General features: G+C 45.6%; 1 protein-coding gene across 3 annotated transcripts in view; it reads left to right on the forward strand.

Annotated features, from left to right (window-relative positions):
* Positions 1-23,517, forward strand: part of HEATR4 (HEAT repeat containing 4) — a 774,416-nt gene that overhangs the window by 573,191 nt on the left and 177,708 nt on the right. Inside the window, exon 9 of one of the 3 annotated variants that reach the window (XM_085627059.1) lies at positions 16,963-17,067. The exons of the other annotated variants lie outside the window; for them this stretch is intronic. Coding sequence (XP_085483185.1) covers positions 16,963-17,067 — 105 coding nt within the window. The remainder of the gene's footprint in view (positions 1-16,962; positions 17,068-23,517) is intronic. 3 annotated transcript variants of the gene reach the window in all.

The following is a 23,517-nucleotide window of genomic DNA, read 5'->3' on the forward strand; positions in this document are numbered from 1 at the left end:
AATATAGATTTCTGATGACAATAATTTCTAAAATGATATGTGCTATTTTTAAAGTTAACGGGTTTTTTAAATTATCTAATATGGATTTTTGTGTATGGTGTTTAGTGATGCTGTCAGGTTTATGATCTTCTGTGAATCCCTGACAGCTATTTAATATGATTTTGTTACAACCTGTTTGTAGTGTCTTGAGCTTGTGTGCAATAGGACTCTTTTGGTCCTATACAGATTCCTTACCCAAAATACCTATTTGGTTTGAGTAGGTCTGGGTGTGTTCAATAAAGTCATGAATGTCACCGCTTTTACAAACGGGACCACGTAGTCGGGTGTTACACGCGATACTGGTGAGCTTCTCTGCTATTACGAACGGTACTCTGCAGCCGGCTGAAAATGTTATACTGGCAAGCGGACCGGTATCAATCACATACTTTAAGCGACGACCGGAACGGGCAGAGTAAGGAGTACCAGTAACCGGATGAATAAAAACCTAAACATATCAGATAACACTACAGCTCATCTTTTATTTGGACTGGAGAACTTGAAAACCACCGATATTGGTTTGTAGGCCAGACATAAAAACACAAAGTATTTGGCTACCCTCTTCAAAATCACACTTGCAACTTCCAGTTATAAGGATTTACATCAAACATGGCTTCCTGATGAAGGCTCAAAGCCGAAACGCTCGTAGGACGCAACTGATTTTAGCCATGACTATATTGAATATTTTCTTCATTTGAAACAGATGCCATATCCCTATTGATGAAACCACATCCTCATTGAATTGTTATATATTCCACATGGATACAATCTTAATCATGTTGAGCATTGACCAATAGTCATTTGTAATGAAAAGACTGGACAAACTGTGTTTTGCCTAAACATACAATATATGCTATGAATTCTTGTATCAAATTACATGATCAGATAAATAGTGGATGAATGTGGAAGGAAGTCTGGATAGGATTTGGTTATAATTATTATAGAATAACACAAACGGAGTGGAGTGACATGCACTGTATCTATTTCTTGAATTCGAATATGAAATATGAGTGTTCATTTTTAACAAAAAAATGATAAAAGGAAGAAAAAATATTTAATTGTGCTGAACAAATAAAAACATTTTTGTAAATTATTAGCATCCGGCCAATGTTATATTGATATTGAAATCTTTAAGGTCCACTTAGTATTGAATTTCCTAAAAACTTTTCACACAATTGTCAATAAAGTTATGATGCAATGCGCGTAGATTGCGAATGTATGTAAAGGAATAAAGATGTGTGTTAAAGAGCTCAGTGTGTTGCGTGGTCATTCGCATGCTCCCGGGCTGAGGAGGATGCTACAACTGGTGACAAGTGCAGGATCTGTGCCCCAAAGAAATGAGACTGCTCTCCCTGGAAGTTTGCAAAGCTACAGCAAACTCTTTGTCTGTGCCATGTGTGCCTATATTGATGAGAAACAGTTTGAAGCTGGCATGCGTGGAATTGAATCCCCACTTCAGCCCACATACGCCTCTCACCACAATTGAAGGTCCTGCAGAGGAGAACTTTCGAAAGCTCACCAGTAAGGCCAATAGAAGAGATACTGCGCCACAGGCTAATACACAACCATCATCTATACAAAGTGAACAATAAAAGGCATCGACAACAGGTGTGAATAAAACGCTACAAGCTACGACAGCCAAGTGCGCGAAAACTCTGAAAGTAGTAACAACCAGGCACGAAAGCACAAACATACTTAGCAGCATGAACAAATGAAGCACCATATGACCTCGTGTCGGACACGACAACCTCAGGCCCAGGTGAAAGATTGGCATGCAAAGTTGCCAGTGGCATCCATTTTGTCGGCCCGCCGCCGGAATAGTGACATATTTTTAATTGCAGCTAAAGGGAACGCCAGACATGGTGCAGCGCGGTCCTGAAACCACCACCTCCGTTCCACACCGCAAAAAAGCCAAATATTGGCTCCAGATGGACTGTTTGGATTGAGACGTTCGATGACTTCATTGATGCACTAGAAGAAGTAGATGATAAAAAGATCATCAAATACTTAAAGAACTATGCCGGTAGTGGATTGAAAGAAGTAATAAAAAAACATATTACAAACTGATGAAACCTCTTACCATCAGATAAAATAAGCATTGGAAGCAAAGTGTAATCCAGTACCAAATGTCAACTATGAAAAGTATATTTTCAACCAAGCACAACAGCAAATTGGTAAAATGATGGATGAGTTTGTTGATAGACTTGACGCGCTCATTAAGCGTTGTAAATTCAGTGAATTTAATGATGAAGAAGCCATAAATCTGAGAGTTGTCGATGTTTGTCTCTCTGATTCCTTCAGGAGACGCATGCTAAGAGAGACCCTTTGCCTGGAGAAAGTATTCATGGCTGCAAGAGCAGAGGAACATGCAGATCGACAAGCTGTTGATATGGAAGCTGGAACAGGACAGAATGAATCATCATTGATCATGAAAAGCAAACACAAGTATTAGGTAACGGCCAGGAGATCGACATCTCCGAAGAAAAAGAAATTGCGTTTCCGATGTGGATTTTTGTTTCCCCGTGAAGACAAATGTCTCGCAATTGTACAGAAATGCAAAGGATACAGGAAAGAAAACCATTTCATAACAGTTTGCAAATCAAAAGAGAAACTGATTACATCAAAGCAAGAATAGAAAATGGATGCTCGAAAGTTCCAGAACGTTCTCACCACGCCCACGAGGCCAAACAGCAACATCTGTTGTGACAAGTGGAAACTAAACCAGGTCAATCAAATTCATCTTGTACAGGCTCATCAGCATCCCTATCAAGTGACAATGAGGAAGATGGATGTACGATGACGTTGTCAACTAAAGAGCAACATGCACATGTAGGGTTGGCTGCTTGCAAAGAAGAGCGCAAACTGAAGAAAAACTGCCAAACTAAGCAACAAAACGTATTTGGACGGTGTCCTAAAATTACGCTGAAGGTGAAAGGATATCTCATAATTTCATCTTAGTCAGTGGTGCATTGATCAACATCATGCCGGCAGAGAAGTTCAACAAATTGTCTCCAGTGCCATGCCTCACTCTGTAGACTAGGAAGGTGTTCAAGTAGGCTGCTTCCGCACCATTGCGAAGTCAAGGATCATTCTTGGCAGCCATGCAGCATAAGAAGATGACAGTGCAAGCGCCATTCATATTTGGCAAGGTACTTCGTCCTGTGCATGTTTACTCAGTTTCGCTACTGCTGCTGACATGGAACTAATATCTATTAATGAGAACCTCAGTGCAATGTCTGAAATTGGGAGTCCGTTTCCATCGCTGTTTCATGGCCTAGGGAAACTCAAAATGATGAATGTGCAGCTTCATATTAATTAGGACATTTACCTTGTTGCTCAGCTGCATCGCTGAATTGCTTTCCATCTACAGGAGGACATTGAGAAAGAACTAGAAACATTGCTAAAGTATGACATCATTGAGCACTCCACTGGTCCTACACCATGGGTTTCGTCCATAGTGGTTGTTCCTAAAAAGGACAGTGATGGTGCAGTGCCTATTTGTGTTGACATGCGTCAAGCCAACAAAGCGATCGAGAGAGAAATACATCCAGGTCCTCACAAAACTGACATGATCACACAGCTGAACGATGCCAAAGTCTTTTCTCGTCTTAATCTGAACAAAGGTTACTATCAACTTGAACTGGGAGAACACTGTAGGTATACCGCTACTTTTTCAACTCATATTGGTTTGTTTTGATACAAAAGACTATATTTTGGAGTGTTGTCAGCTGTAGAACTGTTTCAAGATGTCATTCGTTTGAGTAATTCAACCAGTCGCACATGCTTTCAATTATAGTGATGATATTCTGCTGTTTGGGGCAACAAAAAAAGAGGATGACAAAGCTCTTGGACAAGTATGCCAACTACTTGCTGATGCAGGTCGCACACTGAATGCTGAAAAATGTGAGGTTCACAAAGACAAACTCAAATGTTTTGGACACATCTCTTCTGAAAGGGGGAAGACTCCTGGTCTAGATAAAGTACAAGCATTGTCCTCTACCCGTCCCCCACAAGATGTAACCATGCTGCGATCCTTCCTAAACATGCCCAGCTATTGCTCCAGATACAATTGTGACTTTGCCACATTGAGTGCCCGTTGAGGGAGATAACAAAGTTGAATGTTCAATTTCACTGATCTTCTTAATGCAGCTAAAGTTTCAAAAAGATAAAACATGCAATTGAAAATGCAAGTGAAATGGCTTATTTTAATCCAAAGTTACACACTGAGATTGTGGTGGATGTTAGCCCAGTGGGGCTGGGTGCCTTTCTTGCTCAACATAACTGACATCCAAACATACAGAGACACATTGTGGCTTATGCCAGCCGGAGTCTGTCTCAGACAGAATGTGATTATTCGCAGTCAGAAAAAGAGAGCCTGGCTGTGGTGTGGGCCTGTGAGCATTTTCATGTTTTTCTCTATGGAAAACATTCCACTCCTGTTACTCATCAACAGGCACTGCTCATTATCTTTGGGAATCCGAAAGCCAAGATTCCCCTTTGAATTGAAAGGTGGGGGTTGAAATTGCAAGAGTATGAGTACACTATTGTGCAAAAAACTGGGAAGGATCAAAACGCTGCAGATTACTTTTCATGAGTGCCATTGTCTCATCACAGTTCAAGGTTCAAAGGAGCTGAAGAATACATCAATGTTATTGTGACGTCAAGTACACCTGCCGCTCTTTCCATAGAACGGATTACCACTGCTACTAACACTGACAAAGACTTCCTCACTATCAAAGATATCATTACAAAGCAATTATGGAAGAAAGCCATGCGACCTCTGGCATATGACATTGAATATCAAAAATTTAGAAATGTGCAAGAGGTACTCTCTGTCACTCTTGAAGGTGTCCTTTTGCGAGGCACAAGAATTGGGATATCTGAGAGCCTGAGGTAGCAGGTAATTGAACAGACACATGAAGGAAATCGTGAAATTGTAGCTACGAGAGAGCTCTCAGAGATAAGGTGTGGTTCCCCCGCCTAGATGAACGAGTGGAGAAAGAAGTAAAAGCATATCACCTTTGCAATTGTCTGTCTCCGAAAACAACGAACATCCACTCATTATGTCTGACCTTCCTACTCGGGTATGGGAAAGGATTGCCATTGATTTCTTTAGATTATTAAACAATGAACATCACATCATGGTTGGCATAGGTTAGTACTTATTTTCTCCTAGTGGAAGGCTTGTTGTCAACCACTCATGACAGGGTTATTGTTAGGCTGGATGACGTTTTCGCAGTGTGGGGCCTACCTACTGTTCTCAAATCGGACGATGGTCCACCTTTTGATAGCAAAGAATTTAAAGGGTACCTTGCCCGAGTGACTCGCAAGCATCAGAAAAGCACGCCTCTCTATCCGCAGGCTAATGGCGTTTTTGAACGATTTGTGAGCATTTTAAAGAAAGTTGTTCAATAAGTTGCAATAGGGGCATTGATCTCAAGTCAGCGTTGTGCTGAGCCCTTAGTGCTTATCGATCAACTTCCCACTCTACCACGGGTGTGAGTCCTGCCACCTTGATGTTTGGGAGAGCTATGGGAAGAAAAATGCCATAATGGACCTCGAATCATCCATTGGATGCAGACAAGATTCGCAACAAGGACACTTCTCGAAAGTGCAAAATGAAGACCTACGATGATGAACGCAGATTTGTTAAGGACACGATCTTTAACAAAGGAGACTGGGTTCTAGTGAATCAATTACAAAAGCGAAAGACATATGCGCTATTTAAAGTTGAACCATTAAGACCTGTAACCAGTAAAGGGCATATAGTGACTGTTCAACGTCCTGGAAAATCCATTACAAGAGACTCGTCTCACTTTAAGCCCTTGCCTCGATTCTTGTCGGCTCCTGATGTCACGAGTAGAATCATTCCACCCGAGTGCCCAAATTAAGCGTCTGATACCACATCAGCAACACTCGATGAAGGTGCACCTCATCTGCCTCATACCACTCGATCTGGCAGACTTGTCCAGGCCCGTCGACAACTCATCGAAGAGGTATGATGTTTATGTTGTCCGTATTTTTTATTTAACAAAGGGGGAGATGTAGTGTTTTAAGCTCATGTGCATTGGGGAACTTTTGGTCCTATGTGGACTCTTTACCGATATTACTTAATTGGTTTGGGTGTGTCTGGGTGTGTTCAATAAAGTTATTATGCGACGTGCGCAGATTGCGGTTGTATGCTGAAGAAAAAAGACATGTGTTAAAGAGCTTTGTGTGTGGCGTGGTCATTCGCATGCTCCCGGGCTGGGGAGGACTCTACACTGTCTAACGATAATCCTTCAGAAGTGCATCATTATAAGTAAGAACTGTCGGATTTTACTGTGAGCGCCTTAGCTGGCTTTTTTGAGGGAACTAAAGCTTCAGAGGCCAACAAATGAGGTAGAAAGGCTTCATTCAGCACTTAACCCATGGGAATAAGTCTAGGTCGGTTTTTCCACCATTTGGCAGCTCGTCTGTACCATAACAAAAGGGGATCAACCTCATATATATTAGTTCATGTAGACCTCAAAAGGAGCAGCTTAGCCAAAACTGCTAGGCAAAGGCACAAGACAACAAGCAGCCCTCTGGTCATTCCTGCTTAATTGAGCCTTGGAAGTGAGGTGTAGCTCAAGTTTCGAGACACATCTAAAAATGTGTTACATCAGGACCCACCCACTAAACCTAGTGAGGATTCAACGGAGTACCACAAAATCTATGGAGATCTTAAAGCCAGGAGTTAAGTATCGGGAAAACATCTTAGCATTAGATTCCATCATTTATTGCATGTTGGTCTGTATTAAATCTTTGAAGACTACTATTGCCACTTTCGGTTGCAAATCTCAGGATGCAGCCATTGATGGATAGGCAGAGACAAGATTAAGTGTATTTCAAAACACACATCCCGCTACCCAAGCTGTGCAAGGGTAGGACCAATTCTGATCCGCACACCTTCTGTTAACAACACTTTGTTAGCTATAGGGAAGGCCGCAGGAAAAACTATTGAGCGGCTGCGGCATACTCCTCTTCAATATGAATTTGCTGATCCGTGTAATCTACCAATTGATGCACAATTTGCCTTTTCTACAACAAAAAGATATTTTTGGCTCACAGAGATTCAAAGTTATTGAACTTTACTTCACACAAGGCAACTCGTCGTCTTCAGCTGTTGATTGCAGTATTCAACCATTTAAAGAGGTGGCACAGTTGCCTTGATAGCATTAACATTTAATTGGGCAAAACACTTTTTCTACAGGTGTTTTAAAATGGAAAGAGGTGCTGCATAAATGCTGCTTATTGTGCCTTCCTTTGCAAGAAAACATAGTCAACCTTTCTGTATAATTTGGTCCTCCACTTCCGCATAAATCCAGTAGCTCTGTGTATGAAGCCGGGTTGCTCGGTGGGGCAAATTCTTCCATCACATTGTAATACTAGCTCATAGTCAGCCATATACTGTTTCTCTAAGACAAACTCTTCTAGCCACTAGTAGCGCAGTGCTGAGGTGGAAGGGTATTTCAGAGAATGTATTCTTTTTGTGTGAGTTGTATTTCTTTATTGCGTATTCAAATGATTTGACATAGAAGCAAAGTAGGGGTGTACATACATTGTTCTAGGGTACATATACATGATCAATACAGACGTGTGACTTGCCTCCAAAAGGTTTTGACACATTAAGCCTACGAATAACAATTCTCCACTGCAATCAATAAATGAGGGTAATAACGGGGAGGGGGAAAGGTATTGGGGACCCATAAACAGAAACAAAAACAAAAAGGAGACGGGGGGATATGTGAATGTGTATAGCTGCACAAGCCCGTTTGCTTGCCTCCTCCCCGACCGGGCTGGTTGGGAAATGTCGTCCTCTCTAGGCTCGCATCCCACCTCCCCTTAACCCTCCAGGTTGTGTATAGAAGAATGTGTCTTGCTTTGTTGGCGCCTTGTTTCCTCTACAGGGACGAATCGAAGACCAGTACAGAAGGGACGTGTGGGGGGGGAGGGAGGGAAGTTTCCGGCATAGGGATTCTGACATAACACGAGTCCGATGGTGGTGTGACGTATGATAATTAAGCCCTGTGGTACACGGTGGCACGGTAGTAATTTTGCAGGTATGAGTATGTGTGGGTGTGGGCGTGCCAGAGGGGGAAAAGGCATGGGAGACGTGGAGAGGGGGAAAGGGGAGAAAGGAAAACAGGGAAACATCACCCCGTAAAGGTAATAGTAATAATGGTAGTGGACATGAAAGTAGTAAAAGTAAGAATAGTGATAATAACATGAGCGGTAAGAACTACAGTGGTGCTAAGGAGGTGGCAAATAGTACTGAAGAGAGTGTGTCAAAGGGTGGAGGTGAAGGTTAGGGGTATATGGTGGTGTAATGAATGTGCTTTTCGCTAAAAGGACACACCCAAACCCTGCACTCCCATTTTGGAGGCAAATATACCACTGCACCTTTAAATAACACACACTTTGAGCAGCACTCCCCAAAGACGAGTAAAGGAAGCAGCACTCCCTTTAGGCGAGGCAAGAAAACAAATTCAGGTGCATTTAAAGTAACACGCACTTTGAGCAGCACTCCCTAAAGGCGAGGAAAGGACGCAGCACTCCCTTTAGGCGAGGCAAGAAAACAAATTCAGGTGAACACACACAAGTTTATTAATGCAACATTTTAGAACGGTTGGCCAAATATATCAGTAAATGCAGATTCGCAAGTATCAAATGACTCAAATTAATAATTAGAATAAAATGCAGTATATACAAGTAGCAAAGAGTAGGAAATATATACAAAATGGTTAGGAGCACCTCACCGATCGACTAAGCAACATCCTTGCCAACTCAAGCTGGGGGAGCACTTCAGCAGCCCAGGAAGGAGTTCGATCAGGACTCAAATTCCGTCACCTCCACAGCAATACGTCTATTCTGTGGCGAGCTTCCACTTGACCCTCGAAGGTTCCCAGCTTAAATACCACTACTAAACGTAAGACGAAGGTTCTAGTAACCCTCGCCCCTTCTCAGGAGAAAGAACCGAGCTGGCTGTACCAGTCTACGTCAAGGCCAAGACAGAGGCTGGCCAAGCTCCCATATTTTGACTTCGAGGCAGAGTTGCACATTCCACAGATAATATCCAGTTCACTCTGGTCAGTGAGGAGTGAAAAGCAAGTGAAGAGCAGAAACCTGCCCTCCCCACTTTGCAGCTAAGTGCGAGCACAGAAAATGGTGTCAGTTCAGAAAATGGAGTCATTTATGCAATGGAGTCAATCAATACACCTTTTTCTCTTTCAGTGCCGGTGGCTTGCAGAGCGGCTGTGATGCGCTACGCATTTAATCACCAGGTTCTGCTGCTGCAGACATGCACAGAAAGGGTGTCCATACCCCTAGAAAAATCTCCGACTGGTCTTGCAAGTTATATATGATCCTCTCATGGGAGGCAGCTTGAATCATAGCTGTCAGCCAGGACTCTTGTGTCGGGGGGTCGCAGCCCTCCATTGGCACAGTATGCAAAGTTTGGCTGTGGCCACAGCTGTGTGAAAGAGGCGGCGTTGTGGTCTGGATAGATCAGGGCACTGCTGCAGATCGTGCAGAAGTACTTCAGTAGGCATGAGTGGTAGACAAAGTGGCATGGTAGTGTTCAGAGTCCGTCCCACGTACTCCCAAAAAGCCTGCACTGAAGGGCATTCACAGATGATATGTGCAATTTCACACCGGAAGTTGTGACATCCCCAGCAGTTGGCATGGGGAAGCAGGCCCGCCCTGTGCTGTATCGTGGGCGTCCAATACGAGTTCTGTAAGACTTTAAAGAGGCAGAATTGAATCCACGCCTCCCTTGCACCTTTATTCAGGGCTTCTGCTATGTCCGCCAATTTGTCATCGTGGAGAAGTGTGGCTCAATGATTAGAGCGGCAGACCCTGATGCAGAGGTCTAGCCCGGGACCAGGGTTCAATTCCCCGCCTCGGCGGGTCTTGGGCTCAAAAATTCGACGGACCTGATAATTCTCGCCTCGGTGCCATTCCAATCATGGAGTCCCACTCTGCAACTCTGGGCAATAGCTTGCTTAATCTCCACAACGGCCCCCACAACGCTAAGGATGCCTGGCCTCCACCTTGGGGGTGCCCAGGAGTGGACGCCTCACAGGGAAAGCCAGGATGGGTTCCACAGCGGTATTCGTACAAGCGCCTTGAGACCCTTGCGGGTGAGTAGTGCGCTATACAAGTATCAATTTACATTTGTACATGATCGCCAGCTGTTTCTGCCACCTGGCAAGTAGTGTCTGTGATATAGGAATCGAGAAGTGGTGCGACGCTAGCCCCCCATACAGCCCAAACATCACCCCTTATACCTTCCCCAGACAAGAAGAAATGCTGCTACCTGAGATGGGGGCAGGTTCCAGGTTCCAGGGTGTAGCCCCCAAGCACTGCCGCAGACAGTGTTGTAGCTGGGTGTATCTCCAGGACTGTGTTGTGGGGAGACCATACTCCTCTCCGAGTTGTGCCAGCAGTTTCAGGGCACCATTGCAGATAATCTGATCAATGGAACGTATAACCTCTGCCTGCCACTCCTGCCATCTCAAACCCTTCCCCCGATACGGATGGCTTTGTTTCCCCATAATGGGGCCTTCTCGTGCAGACGTGGATGTATCCCCAACCGCTTGTGAGCCCGGTGCCAGGGCTTGCGCGCGTAGGACATTATCGGATGTACTGTACCGTTGTTTCCGGGCTTCGCCATGTATAAGATGGAGAGTGCCTCCTCGGCCAAAAGTAGGTGTTGTTCCAGCGGAACCCATTGCGGCGGGTCTGGGAAATCTGATAAGAAGCACTCTAATTGGGAGAGGTGTAACGCCTATGCATAGAGTTCTACCAATGGGAGGCCAAGTCCGGTGCGGTGGGCCTGTAGCTTTGACACGGCAATGCATGGCTATGCGAGCCCCACACAAACTGCTGCATCTTGGAATCTATCTGCCGCAAGGTTGTGAGAGGCACCTGCATCTGCAGCATCCCCAAAATATAGTTGAAACGTGATAGCGTTACCATGCGGAGTGCCTGCACTCTACCCCACAACGAGAGCCCCAAGGCATTCCATTTTTCGAAATCTCGTTGCATATGGGTTGTAAGCGGCCTGAGGTTGTCCTGGACCATGTTTGCTAGGCCTTTATTGACAAGAACTCTCAGACAGTTAAGTAGCGAGTGTTGCCATCGGAAGGGAAACCCATGTATAGCCGCTTTTGTGGTCCCAGCCGAGAGGGAGAGTGCTCCACTTTTGATCTTAAACCCGGAAAAGGAGGAGAAGTCGTCGATAATCTGGTGCAGGGGTGGAAGGGAGCGGGGCAAATCCGTGAGGGTTAAAAAGATGTCATCCTCATATAAATACAATTTAGATTCGCCTATTGGAAGTGAAACACCCGTAATTGCTGCGGCCGATGGTTCCATAGCCAAGAGAAAGAGAAGTGGCAACAGGGGGCATCCTTGGCGTGTCCCCCCTACGTATGGGTAAGGGGTCGGATAAAATCTGTCACAGTTCACTTGTGCCATGGGGTTCCCTTAGAGGAGGCGCACTTAGCTACAAATTGAGCCCCAAGACCATAATGTTCCATCACTCAGAAGAGGTATTCCCACTTGATTAGGTCAAATGCCTTCTCCGCATCAAGGGAGAGGGCAATAGCCTCGGCAGGGAGGTCTTTGGACAACCACAGGGCGTGAGCGAGAATACGCAGATGATTCCTGGAGGATTGGCCCGGTACAAAGCCGACTTGCGAAGCGTGTACCAGAGATGGCAGAACTTTGCAGAATCGTGCAGCTAGTATACTTGCCAGTATCTTTATATCACAATTGAACAGCGATCTAGGCTGATACCTCCCGCAGTCCAGAGGGTCCTTCCTGGGTTTGGGTATAACACCTATGACAGCATTATTGGAGATAAAGCACAGGGAGACTGACTGTTCTGCTTCACAAAACGCCACCTGCAGCGTAGTGACCACCTCTTCCTCCGCCCAGCGGTAAAACTTCACCGGGTAACCATCCTCACCAGGACCTTTATGATAGGGAAGTTTCGCTATCGCTGAGGACATTTTTTTTTTGCTGATCTCCCCTTCCAATAGCTCCCTTCCTTTGTCTGAAAGGCGAGGGAGTTTCGCCTCCCGCAGAAATGAAGTCAGTCTGTCTGCCTCTATTGGCGGGCCTGGGGTGTACAGGGTCTTGTAAAAGGAGGCAAATTTGTTTGTTATATCTTGAGGTCGGGTTAGAGTGTCACGCGCCTATGATCTAATAGCCGAAATAGCCATGGACGCCTCGCGTTTGCGAAGTTGAGCTGCTAGGAGCCTCCCCGCTTTTTCCTCATGTTCATAATGGCTCCCCTTCATTCTCTGTAGAGCATATTCCGCTTTGGTAGTGAAGAGGCTATTCAAAGCCATCTTTGCCTGCTCCAGAGACTTGCGGTGCCATGGCATAGGACGTATCGAATATAAGCGAGTATACTTCCTGATGTCAACTTCCGGCGCTCTTTGTTTGTCTTGGTGTTGCTTGTTGGCTTGAGCCGAATTCCTCATGAGTCTGCCACGTATGGTGGCCTTTGCTGCCGCCCATAGAGTTCGGCTGGAGTCAACTGATCCCTGGTTGTCCGTTAGGAACTCTGTGACATGTGTCTGTAAGAGAGATTTACCAGTGGGGGCTCGGTAGCGCTGGATATTCAGTTGCCAGGGTTTGCGCCCAGGACTGGACAGTCCAAGTTCCAATGAGAGGAGGATGGGCTGGACTACTCTGTGGGAGGTGAGAAAGTAATCCAGGAGGGATACCGTACCGTGCACCTGAGAGGCAAAGGTGTATTCTGTATCTGTGGGTGACTCAAGCACCAGTGATCTATCAGTCCGTCATCTTGCATCACGTCTTCCAGCAATGCCCTGTCAGCTGCATTGATCGTGTCCAGTGGTCCTGTCCTATCCAGGATCGGATCCTTTGCTAGGTTCTAATCCCCACCTATGAGGAATTGGGTAGCACCTATTTCTGACAGAACTCTATTTAGCTGCAAGAAAACCAGTTTTTTGCGCCCTTGTTGGAGCGTATACCGACCCCACGCATATGTGATGGTCACCTATCTTGAGCTGTGCGAAAATGTATCGGCCATCAGTATCCATCCAAGTCTTTGTCACTGTCGCTGGAAGGGATTTCGGGAGAAGAATTGCTACTCCGCACTTGCGTGGTGGGCCCTAAATCCCAGGAGCCTCAGCCTGCGCACCACTGTGTATCACCTTTCACACGAGTCTCGCCGCAGCTTGTCCGATTCTACATCATCTAGGTGCGTTTCCTGCAGCAGGGCGACATCCGCGCGTTTAGATTGCAGGTACGCCAAAATCCTTTTCCGCTTTATGTAGTTCGTGAGACCGTGAACGTTCCAAGTGATCGCTCGCAGTGGGCATGGGGGAGTCATAGTGTTCAATGCAGCAGGTGTAGATCCGGGAGGTCGAAGCTGTGCAGTGAGTGGCGAGCCCTACGGGGAGTGAGTGCAATGAGAGAGTGAAGCCAGGTGGGAGGGGGGAAGGTTTCAGGTCTCCCAAAGGATTACAAAGCTTGCTGGGCAGAGTTACGGCAGGGGGGTGTTTCAAGGCGAAAGGGAGTAGTGACCCGATTCCAGGGACCCAAAAAAGAAAGAATGAGAGTGAGACTGAAAGAGAGGAGAAAATGGAAGAAGAGAAGTAAGGGAAAAGACAGTGAAACAGCAAAACAGCAAAACAAAACAAAACAAAAGGGAACCCTCTGGCACTTCCCTGACAGTCTAGATCTATTAGGTGGCTAGGGCTGTCGTCGGGCTATAAGGAGACCTATAGGGCCAAGTGTACTGCAAGGGTGCCTCTGTCGGCGGGGAGGCGTAGTAGAGAGGTGCTAGCTTGCCACAGGGAAAGTGTGCGGTTCCTAAATGGAATGTGCCATAAAGAAAAGAAAAGGGGGGGAGGAGGGCATCATGGAAAGGGTAAGGGGAAGATAATAGGACACCGGAAGTAGGGTACCTTCTCGACCTCTGCTCAACAGGAGTGCCATTCTGTCTACCGCGGGTTTACACTCTGTGGAGCGCCGCTCCGAGGGGGCACCACCCTCTCGCAGCGGGTGGACCGTGCTCTGAGGAGTCTCATCAAGATATATAGAGGTGGGATCAAAGAGAGAGAAGGTGAGCGAGCGACAGCCCTGGGTGGGGGGTAAGGGGGTGTGAGACTCCCGTCTCATGGACAGACATCACGTGACTCTTGCATGTGGTGACGCATAGAAGGGCCCAGAGGTCCGCCCACCTCACAGGACCCTGCTGGACATGAATATGTAAGCTGAGAAGCGTAGTCATGTGTAATGATGTATAAGAATAATAATGTGGCCCCCCCAGAGCAGTGTCTGTGCCAGGTGAGGGACCGTAGGCACTCTTAATGTGCCTATGTGTACGTGTGCACAGGAGGAGGGGGGCGGTGGAGCGGACGTGTTTTCGGCTGGGGTAGTGGGAAGAACAAAGATATGTGAATGGAAGCAGCACTACCACTCAATGCTTTAATACAAACAGTTAAATCTACATTTGTTTTGATGCAGAACCTGAACACATCTATAAACATCCGTAACTCAGGTATACAGTATGAAAGAGTAAGGTGGAACAGTGTAGCCCTTCAAGGTCTAAAACCCTCCTTAGTTCAGTACAGTGCATAGAATACTCAGCTGTCCGTTGATCAGATATTGTCCCACTGCGCTGTCGGCTGCATAAACAGCTGTAGTAGGGATCATCAGCCCGGGCCCTCCAGTATGGGATCTCCACACCCCTGGGCCGGCCCAAGTGTTAGTTTCAGAGGCGAACGAGATTTGTTTCTCTGTGACTCATGGGCAAAGGCAGCCGCAGCATGGAGCACGGAGGCTCTGTCTTGCGTACATGCCCATCTGTCCTGGTCTCTACCACGTTGCCACATTCCTCCAGAGGTCCATCTTCTACTTTCCGTTGGCAGAGACGGGTCCGACATTGGGGAGAGTTCTGAGTCAGCCGTAGACGTCTCCATGTCCTGCCCCGTTACATTGTCCAGAAACAGGTGTAGGTCCTCTGGGTCATAGAGGTCCCTGGAATTACCATCCTTGGAAAAGCGAAATCTCACCGGTTCAAAGAGACCATACTTAATGTTTAGGAGCCTGGGTCTGAAAGACAGGAAAGCTTTGTGGCGGTCATTTGTTTCCTTCGAGAAATCAGCAGCCATCCGGATGCTGTAGCCGGTGTGTGTGAATGAACTTTCTGCACACGCTGCCTCTAGGATTTGCCTCGTCTGATCGTGACGCAGAAAACAGGCAATGAGCGGCCGTGGCGTACGTTGGAGTCCTTGCGGATTGGTCCTATGCGGTGGGCCGTTTGTATCTCCAGGGGTCAATCGAAGGTGGCTCCAACAAGCTTCGGGAGGATGTCCTTCAAGAACGCGGTGGCTTTTGGGCCCTCAACGGTTTCTGGAAATCCAAAAAAGCGGACGTTGTCCCTCCAGCTGCGGTCCTCCAAGTCGACAAGCTTGCTGCGTAAGAAGAGGAGCTCTTGGTCCCTGTCTGGCATTGTGTTCAGTCTGCCTTCCACCGCTGTCAGCCTCTGATCCAGCGCCTCCGCACGGGAGTGGAACCCAGCCAGGTCCGCAAGTATCGATTTGGCTTCATCCGCCAGTTTGGAGATATTGAAGTCCATCCCCTCCAACCTTCAACTGACTGAGGAGATCTCCTGTAGGATGTGGTCCATAGGGACTCCTGCTTCCGGGATCGTCAAGGGGGCCTGGGAGCCGCTCGCCGGTAGGTCATCAGCTGTCACAGCCATTGTGCGCGGTTGCTGCTTCAGCGACTCTGTGAATAAAAGCTACCTGGAGGTCTTGCTCCCTTGTTTTGCCGTGGTCATTCGTGCCCCGGTACCGAGTCTTGCTGTTACCAGCCTAGGGGGTCGTATCAGATGGAGGCTGGAGGGAAGATAAGCCGTCTTTACTGGTGCTGGCAATATTGTAGAATACGGGCGGTGCCTATTTACTTGCGCCCGGGGGGGTGGTACAGTCCGTGCTCTGATACAATGCAGTACAAAAGGGGGTGGTGATGGACAGAGCATCAGAACCAATCAAACACTCACACCCAGTCAACAGATCTGGGTTTGATCCATCACCGTTCTTTAGCCCACTCTGCCACCTGGCGCGACAACGTCCCCGGGTCAGTCTGCGAAGGCCCCCGCATCCAGGGCCATCGAGCGACTGTTGCAACACTGCTGCGGAAACGCTACATTCCCCACTCGGGGTCCTACTCGGGGTCCCCCTCGGGGCGGAGCTCATATGCTAGGCGGCCATCTCCTTACGTGGCTAGACCACGCCCCAGAGAATGTGTTCTAAGGGTTAGCAGTTACCACTCATTAAAGCTCCTATTAAAATCAGAAAGTATTTTATGACCTGATCCTCGCTCATAGTTAAAAATGACCTGTTCTTGTGGCCAGTCATTGATTTCCAAACAAGTTAAGATTCATAAATATTTGATGAAGAAAAACTGAATTAATTAAAAATATCCACTTTTGTTCTTTGGAAGCTCATTTATGCCATGGAGATGAGTTTCCAAGCCATATCTGAGGTGTTCTATTCTTATTGGAATTTATTTTAGCCAAGCAGAACCACCTGGAGTGCAGAAATAAGAGGCAGCCTGAACATGAAATATGTCCAACTTACAGTACTCTGTGCTACCTGGATGCTGTCTACTACTTTGTATCCAGATGCCAGATAAAACTTCTGTAATACCTCTACGCTAGCTCATTGAAGGCTACGTTCTGAGACCTTCAAAATACAAACACATTGAACAAAAGTCAGGTATTTTAGTATGTGACTCGTTTCGGTGATGTTAAGATGCATGTTTTACGCCATCCAAGACTCTTTTGTGCTGAACCTGGAAAGCTGCAATATGTTACGTTTCCCAGATTTACGTGGATGTAAAACTCTCGCTTTTCAGAATCTGGTGAACTCCTTGCTGGCAGAAAGACTGAACAGTTCTAACTGGAAGGACAGGATCGTAGCCTGTCGCACGCTTGGGCGCTTAAAGGGACATGCCACGCAGGTGAGTGTTATCCCATAAAAACTGTATCACATTCTGAAAACCAGCCACACCGTTTATGATGTTATGTATCACTCTGACAGCGAGACAGGAGGGCAAGTACCAAATTCACTGCTTTGACTTCACAACAGTAGGAAATAAACATTGTTTGGGAGAGAGGATGCAACCATGACACAGACCATGTGTGAAAAAAGGCCGCTTTATTGAAACTGGTGCACAACACAACAAAATAATCTAGCAACTGCCTTACAAAACTACACCTCGCTATACATCCATTATACTACCACATGACCCCACCCCTACGATTCCCCAAACATGCCCCACCTTGTAAATAACACATTACAAACATCACAATGTATTGCATTTCACATTTCCAAGTTCTATTAATCCTACATCCTACGCCTGCAAGTATGAAACTGTAAATAACCAAACGTCCTAAACTGAACCTTGAACTACCTGCCTATCCTTTCCCTGCACATGGTTCACTAACAGTCAACACCAACCAAACTTCTGCCAACCCCTGGCAACCTTTGCATGCTCACGCCACGCAGAACAAGCATTTGTAATGCAATCGGTCTCGCATTTGTGAAAGTTTGAGTTTGCGGCGTTGTAAATGTGTTTTTTAAAATAATTTATGTTGAGTTGTTTGTAGTGGAGTGGACGTATGTTGTTTGTAGAGGAATCATGTTGTTTGAATTTGAATTGTTAGTTGTGGAATTGTGTAGTATGGAATTGTGTGTTGTGTAGTGTATTTGTGTATTGTAAATATGTGGCATGGTGAATAGATAGGAGTGAGAGCTGTATAAAATAGAATGTAAGATTGAGAGGGATAGATAGGTTGTGTATGAAGTAGTGAATGAATTTTACAGAAAGTAATATTAATACAAATAGTGTGAGAAAGAGATATAGAAGGGGAGATAATGTTATAGAAGTATAAAGAGGCTGTGGTATTGTATGTAGGAGATGGTGAAATAAGAGGATAATAGTGTGTCTGGTGTAAAAATGTGTGGCACAGAGTGAAAGCATATTGAGTCTAATTATGTGTTACGGTATGGAGTGTATTTGTAGAGTGTTATTATGTGGTATTGTGTGGCAGCGAGTGAAAGTGGTGAGTGGAGTTGTGTGTAGTGGAAATTTGTTGTGTTTATTGGAAAAGTGTGTTGTGAAGTGAAAGTATGTGCTGTGGAATGTATGTGGTGTAGAATGGACTTGTGTGGCATCGAGTGGAAGTTTAGTTAGTGCAATTATGTGTTATGGTATGGAGTGTATTAACGTGGCATGTGTAGTTGAATTATGTGTAGTGTGAATGTGTGTGTATTCATGTGGCGTGATATGTGTTACATATTAGAGTTTAATTATGTGGAGTTGATGTGGTATAACATGTAGTGGAATGCTGTGGGTAGCAATTATGTGGTATTTAGTGGAGTGGAATTAAATGGAACGGGTTTCTGTGCTATGGAGTGCTATATGTTGTGGTATTGTGTGTTATGTATTGTTATGTGGTGGTATTGAATTATGTGATATGCTTTTGAATTTTGTAGTATGATTTGAAATTTAAGATTGTGGTGTGGTTTGTATGTATCTAAGTTGTAGTGGTTTTATGTGGTGTTTAGTGGGAATATGTTGTGCATTGAAAGTATGTGTTGTTTAATGTATGTGGTGTTGAATGGAATTATGTGGAGTTGAATTGTGTGTCATGGAAATGTATGTCAGTGAGTGAAAAAGTGGTGACTGGAGGTACACGTAATGGGATTATGTAGTGTTTAGTGGATAATTGTGTTGTGAAGTAAAAGTATGTATTGTGAAATGTATGTGGTGTAGAATGGAATTGTGTTGATGTGAATTGTGCGGCGTGAAAATGTGTGGCACCGAATAAAAATATATTGATTGTAAGTATGTGTTATGGTATGGAGTGCATTTATGTGGAGTGTTATTATGTGATATTGTGTGGCAGCAAGTGAAAGAGTGGTGAGTGAAGTTGTGTGTAGTGGAAATATGTTGTGTTTAGTGGAAAAGTGTTTTGTGAAGTAAAAGTGGGTTGTGCACTGATGTAATTTAGAGTTCTATTAGATGGATTGTAAGCTTTTAGAAAGTGCTAGAGTAATATTAGATGGTCTAGATAGCAGTCTGAAAGCGTTAATCCTTCTGCAGAGGTTCTGCTTGAGCCCAGGACACAGCAGGAGCTTAGGAGTGGGGGGAGGAGGGGGAACAGGCTGGAAGGGCTGTTGTAGAAAAAAAACAGACCTTGGGGTATGGGAATAGTTACAGACGTTTGGCTGTTGCTGGTTTATCATAGGGCTAGGTGGGGGTTACAGAGTACCTCATTCAATTACAATGCATCAACCTACTATGGGTTTTCCTTGGGAACTAAAACTGTGCGCCTGTGACTTGTCAGTGACCTGGCCAGAGATGTCATGAAGGAGCTGAAACTGTATCATAAATATAAATCTGTTCAGAACAGGGACCTACAAAATAAGCTTGGCCCAGGGCCTCCCAGCCCCCCCAAGTTCTTAAGATGTCCCTGAGCAGGTATGCAGAATGTATTAAACAATAAACGTTGGTAACAACAAAGGAATGTTTTACAGTAAGTAGGTTTCTGCTGTAGAACCATTTTATAAGGCCTTTCGTCTTGTACGAATAAGCGCTGTGCTACGCTATGCTCTGCCATAATGGGAGTGCTGGCACAGGCACAGCCTTTCTGTGATCAAAGTATTGCACAGAAAGAGACTGTGACTATTGAGAAAGCTGGCATAAATAAACCACAGGTGCCTACATGGAAAAAGCACTGGCAATCCATGGTTCTTGGTATAATTATGACTCCGTATTCGCAAAGTTGTGATATAATCAAATAATTGCCATCATTTGTCACCCCATTTGAAGACACTAGTTAAGGCAAGTACATTTCTTTAATTCACAGGTAGATTTCGGCAGCATATCTTTCCGTTGACAAGTATATACTTTCTTTTTTAATTAAAATTCACACCATGTTGTTTGCATACAGAGAGGCAGTATAGCAGTAAAAACAGCTAGACACTGAAGGAGAGGCTTCTTGCATTTTATAGTACACTATGCTCTCTGGAGGCTATATTAAAATTAGGAGATATCCCTATGTGATTTTATCAACCTTTCTCGTTCACTCGAGCTATCTACAAATAAGACTGTTTCTACTTCGAACCAGTTTATTAGTGCTGGCTTCCGATCACGTTAACTCAGTGGTTCCCAAACTTTTTTGACCTATGGCCCCCTTGACATATTGGCCATTGGCTGTGGCTCCCATTTATTTAACTTTTTTGGCGGGTGGAGGATGTAAGCCCGGCCTCAGGAGTACTTCAATTTTTATCCCTGAAAATAATTAGGATGAAGCCAATAACGGTTTTATAATCATAGACGTAACAAAATAAAAATATAACAGTTTTTAAATATAAAACTTTAATTGCTTAAGTAAGTCGGAAACAATACTCTTCAGCACTGGGGTCTGCATACGGAATTTTTTTAACTATTTTTTGTTTTAAAAAATTGCATCTAGCTAAAGATGTCGCACAACCTTGGCCAGCCGAAATAAATGTTATCGTAAATAATAGTGCGGAGACCAGGGAGGGGGGCCAATGACCTAGATGCGGTTGAAAAGTCCAGATGCAGACTGAATATCACCATGACTAAGATATGTAGGGCCAATGGCTGGGGTTTTGTAAGACACTGCTCCATAAACCGGAGATCCCCAGGTGATCACTTGGACGACAGGGTGTACCTGACAGGGGTGGGGATGGATATGTTCCCGCTTAACATCGTAGGGGTGCTAAAACAGATGGGCTTCGCATAGAAGGAAGGGGTAGCGGAGAAAAAGGGGGGAGCTCCCTCCGATCGTGAAACCATAGGGAACGTGGCGGAAGAAACCCTAGAACGATAGGCAAAGGAGATAAATTACTAGAGGTAGATGGAGGGCTAACAGAGTCCTCGGGATGCCTCATGGCAGGGGCACTGAGGGAGCTAAGAGCGGCACTCAGCCACAGACAGAGTAGATGTGATACTCCCGCAGGGCCCTTGGGATGCCTCACGGCAGGGGTACCAAAGAAGCGACATGTCAGAACTAAGCCTCAGGCTGGATAGAGCATGTGCTCACACAGGGTCCTTGGGATGCCACATGGCAGGGACCCGGAGGAGCAGGGAGGGACCAAGAAGGGGTCGAAGGCAAGCGGGACGCCACTTGCGGCCCGGGCAGGTCCAGATGGACACCCACCAAGTCGGTAACAAGTTGAAGCCTAACACTGCTGAAACAGAGGCCCAGACATTGGGCTCCTCCCCAGAAATATGTCTGTCTGAGAGCAGATAATGACCAGGAATGAACTAAAGAACGATGATTGCAAAAACAGGAATTGCGTTACCATGGATATGATGAATGACCATGAGAATTGCGATATGTATAACATGTAATGTTTTTAATCAACTGCGACCTTTTTGGGCACCATAGCACGTTGTCAGTTTTGTGTTTTAAAGGTTAGGAGGGACGCAGTTGGAAATGGCTGAGGGAGGAGGAGGGGACTCGCCTCTTGGGAGGGGTTGAGTCGCTGCGGACAGACGGAATGCATGAATGCAGGCACCGACCACTAACGCAAGCTTGCACTCCTAATGAACGACAGAATACAACCCTCCCCAGTCTACAAAGCTCAAGCCACAGCGTTTGCGGCACCCCTGCCTAGTTTTTACGGTGCACCGGAGTGCTGCGGCGCACAGATTGGGAACTGGTGGGCTACGCCGATGTAGCCCAAACCACTTTCCTCTGGACTGCACCACCCTTTCAATCTGCCTGGGGGGCAGACCTCCCTCCTGACGGCTGCCCCCCAAGCCACTATTCTCTCTGATGCTACATCATAAAGGAAATCCAGGCCAAGCAGTCAGTGTGTCACTGGCTCGCAACTCCAGTGGAGAGCAGTGTGACAGTTTTGTGGGTGGGAGGAAGGGATAGAAGGTGGTGGGCCTAAAACCATTTTTTTAAATTTCAGTGGGGAGGGGATGATAAATGCAGAGGGTGGTGATGGTGGGTAGCAGGACACCTTTTATGGGTTTTTTTATCTGAGGAGGGAACCTAATAATGACAGTGTTGTGGAAGTGTGGCAGTAGGCCAGGTATTCTTTTTTGGTGGGGAAGGATGATCAGAGGGTGGTGGGGAGGGAGGGAGGCAGCACACCAGGTGTAACCTATGACGGGGGCTCTGGCAGTAAGGCCATGTTGTCCCTGGCTCCACATAAATCATCTACTTTTGAAAGCAAGGGCAGATGATTTGGGGACCTATACATAAGATAAAAATGTAGCTGTGTTATAGTATATAACAGGGATGTTTTTTGCCTTGCTCTATTGTCTGTGATGTCAGTCAGAACCCCTGAATGAGAACATCCCTGTCACAGTCAGCATTTAATAACAATTAAAATATACATTTACTTCCTTCTCTTTTTACAAAGCAGACTGGCAAGTAAGTGTATTGATAATAATCACATACACATAACATTGTAGATGCACAGCTGTGCATAAAGGGGATGCTTTTCACACCAAGGTTCCCTGCATACTTTTGCAACCATTTCCTTTGTGCCTTGTGCCCGCTCGAGTTAGTGGAGAAGCTTTCAGGCACTCTGGCCCTCCAAAGAGCTGCAGTGACGTGGATGAGCAAGCCCGTCTGCACCTGTCCGCACCTGAGCAGACCCAGGGTCTAGGAACCCTGCATTTCACCAGCAAAAAAGGTTGGCGTTCACTTCTGAACAACTGCGAGCACTCGGCCTGCCTGTTTTAAAGTCTGCATAGCCTCTGTCCACCCGCAGATATGCCCGCTAAGGTGTTCTAACTGCAGCTTCTCAGCCGACCCCTGTGACAGTGTCCATTTTGTGAGCCCAGGAAGCACTGCTTGCTTGGTAGTAAAGCTAGCACTTCCTGTGGGTTGCCAGGGAGTGAATTTAGTTTTTTTAACATAAACTACCAATCCCTTTCTAACCACCAATACCATATATTTAACTTTTTGTGGAATAACGATTCGGAAGCCCTGTTTCTTACCAAAACATGGTTGCAGGAAGCATCTTTTTCAGACATTATTGCTGCACTTCCTCCTAATTATGCCATTGTTAAAAGGGATCACCAGGAGAGGGCAAGAGGCGGAATTGCCATTATTTTCAAGAACAAATATCAGTGCAAAATCTTGGAGTTATTCATCCCGGATTGTGAAGCTTTGTTTTTTTCACTATGCCTTACCCACAAACTCACAATATCTGGGGCCCTAATTTATTGGCCTCTGGGATATGTGGGGATCTGGTGTTCGGTGGTTCCTGACCTACTTGCCCCTTATATTTTGAAATGTGCAAATTTTACACTGTTAGGTAACTTTAATGTTCATCTTGAAGATCCCACGGGTAACTTGGCTGGAATGCTCACAGAGAATATGAGTGTGCTGAATCATTGCCCTGGTTAAAT

This window comes from Triturus cristatus, chromosome 9, assembly GCF_964204655.1.
Source record: "Triturus cristatus chromosome 9, aTriCri1.1, whole genome shotgun sequence".
NCBI lineage: Eukaryota > Metazoa > Chordata > Amphibia > Caudata > Salamandridae > Triturus > Triturus cristatus.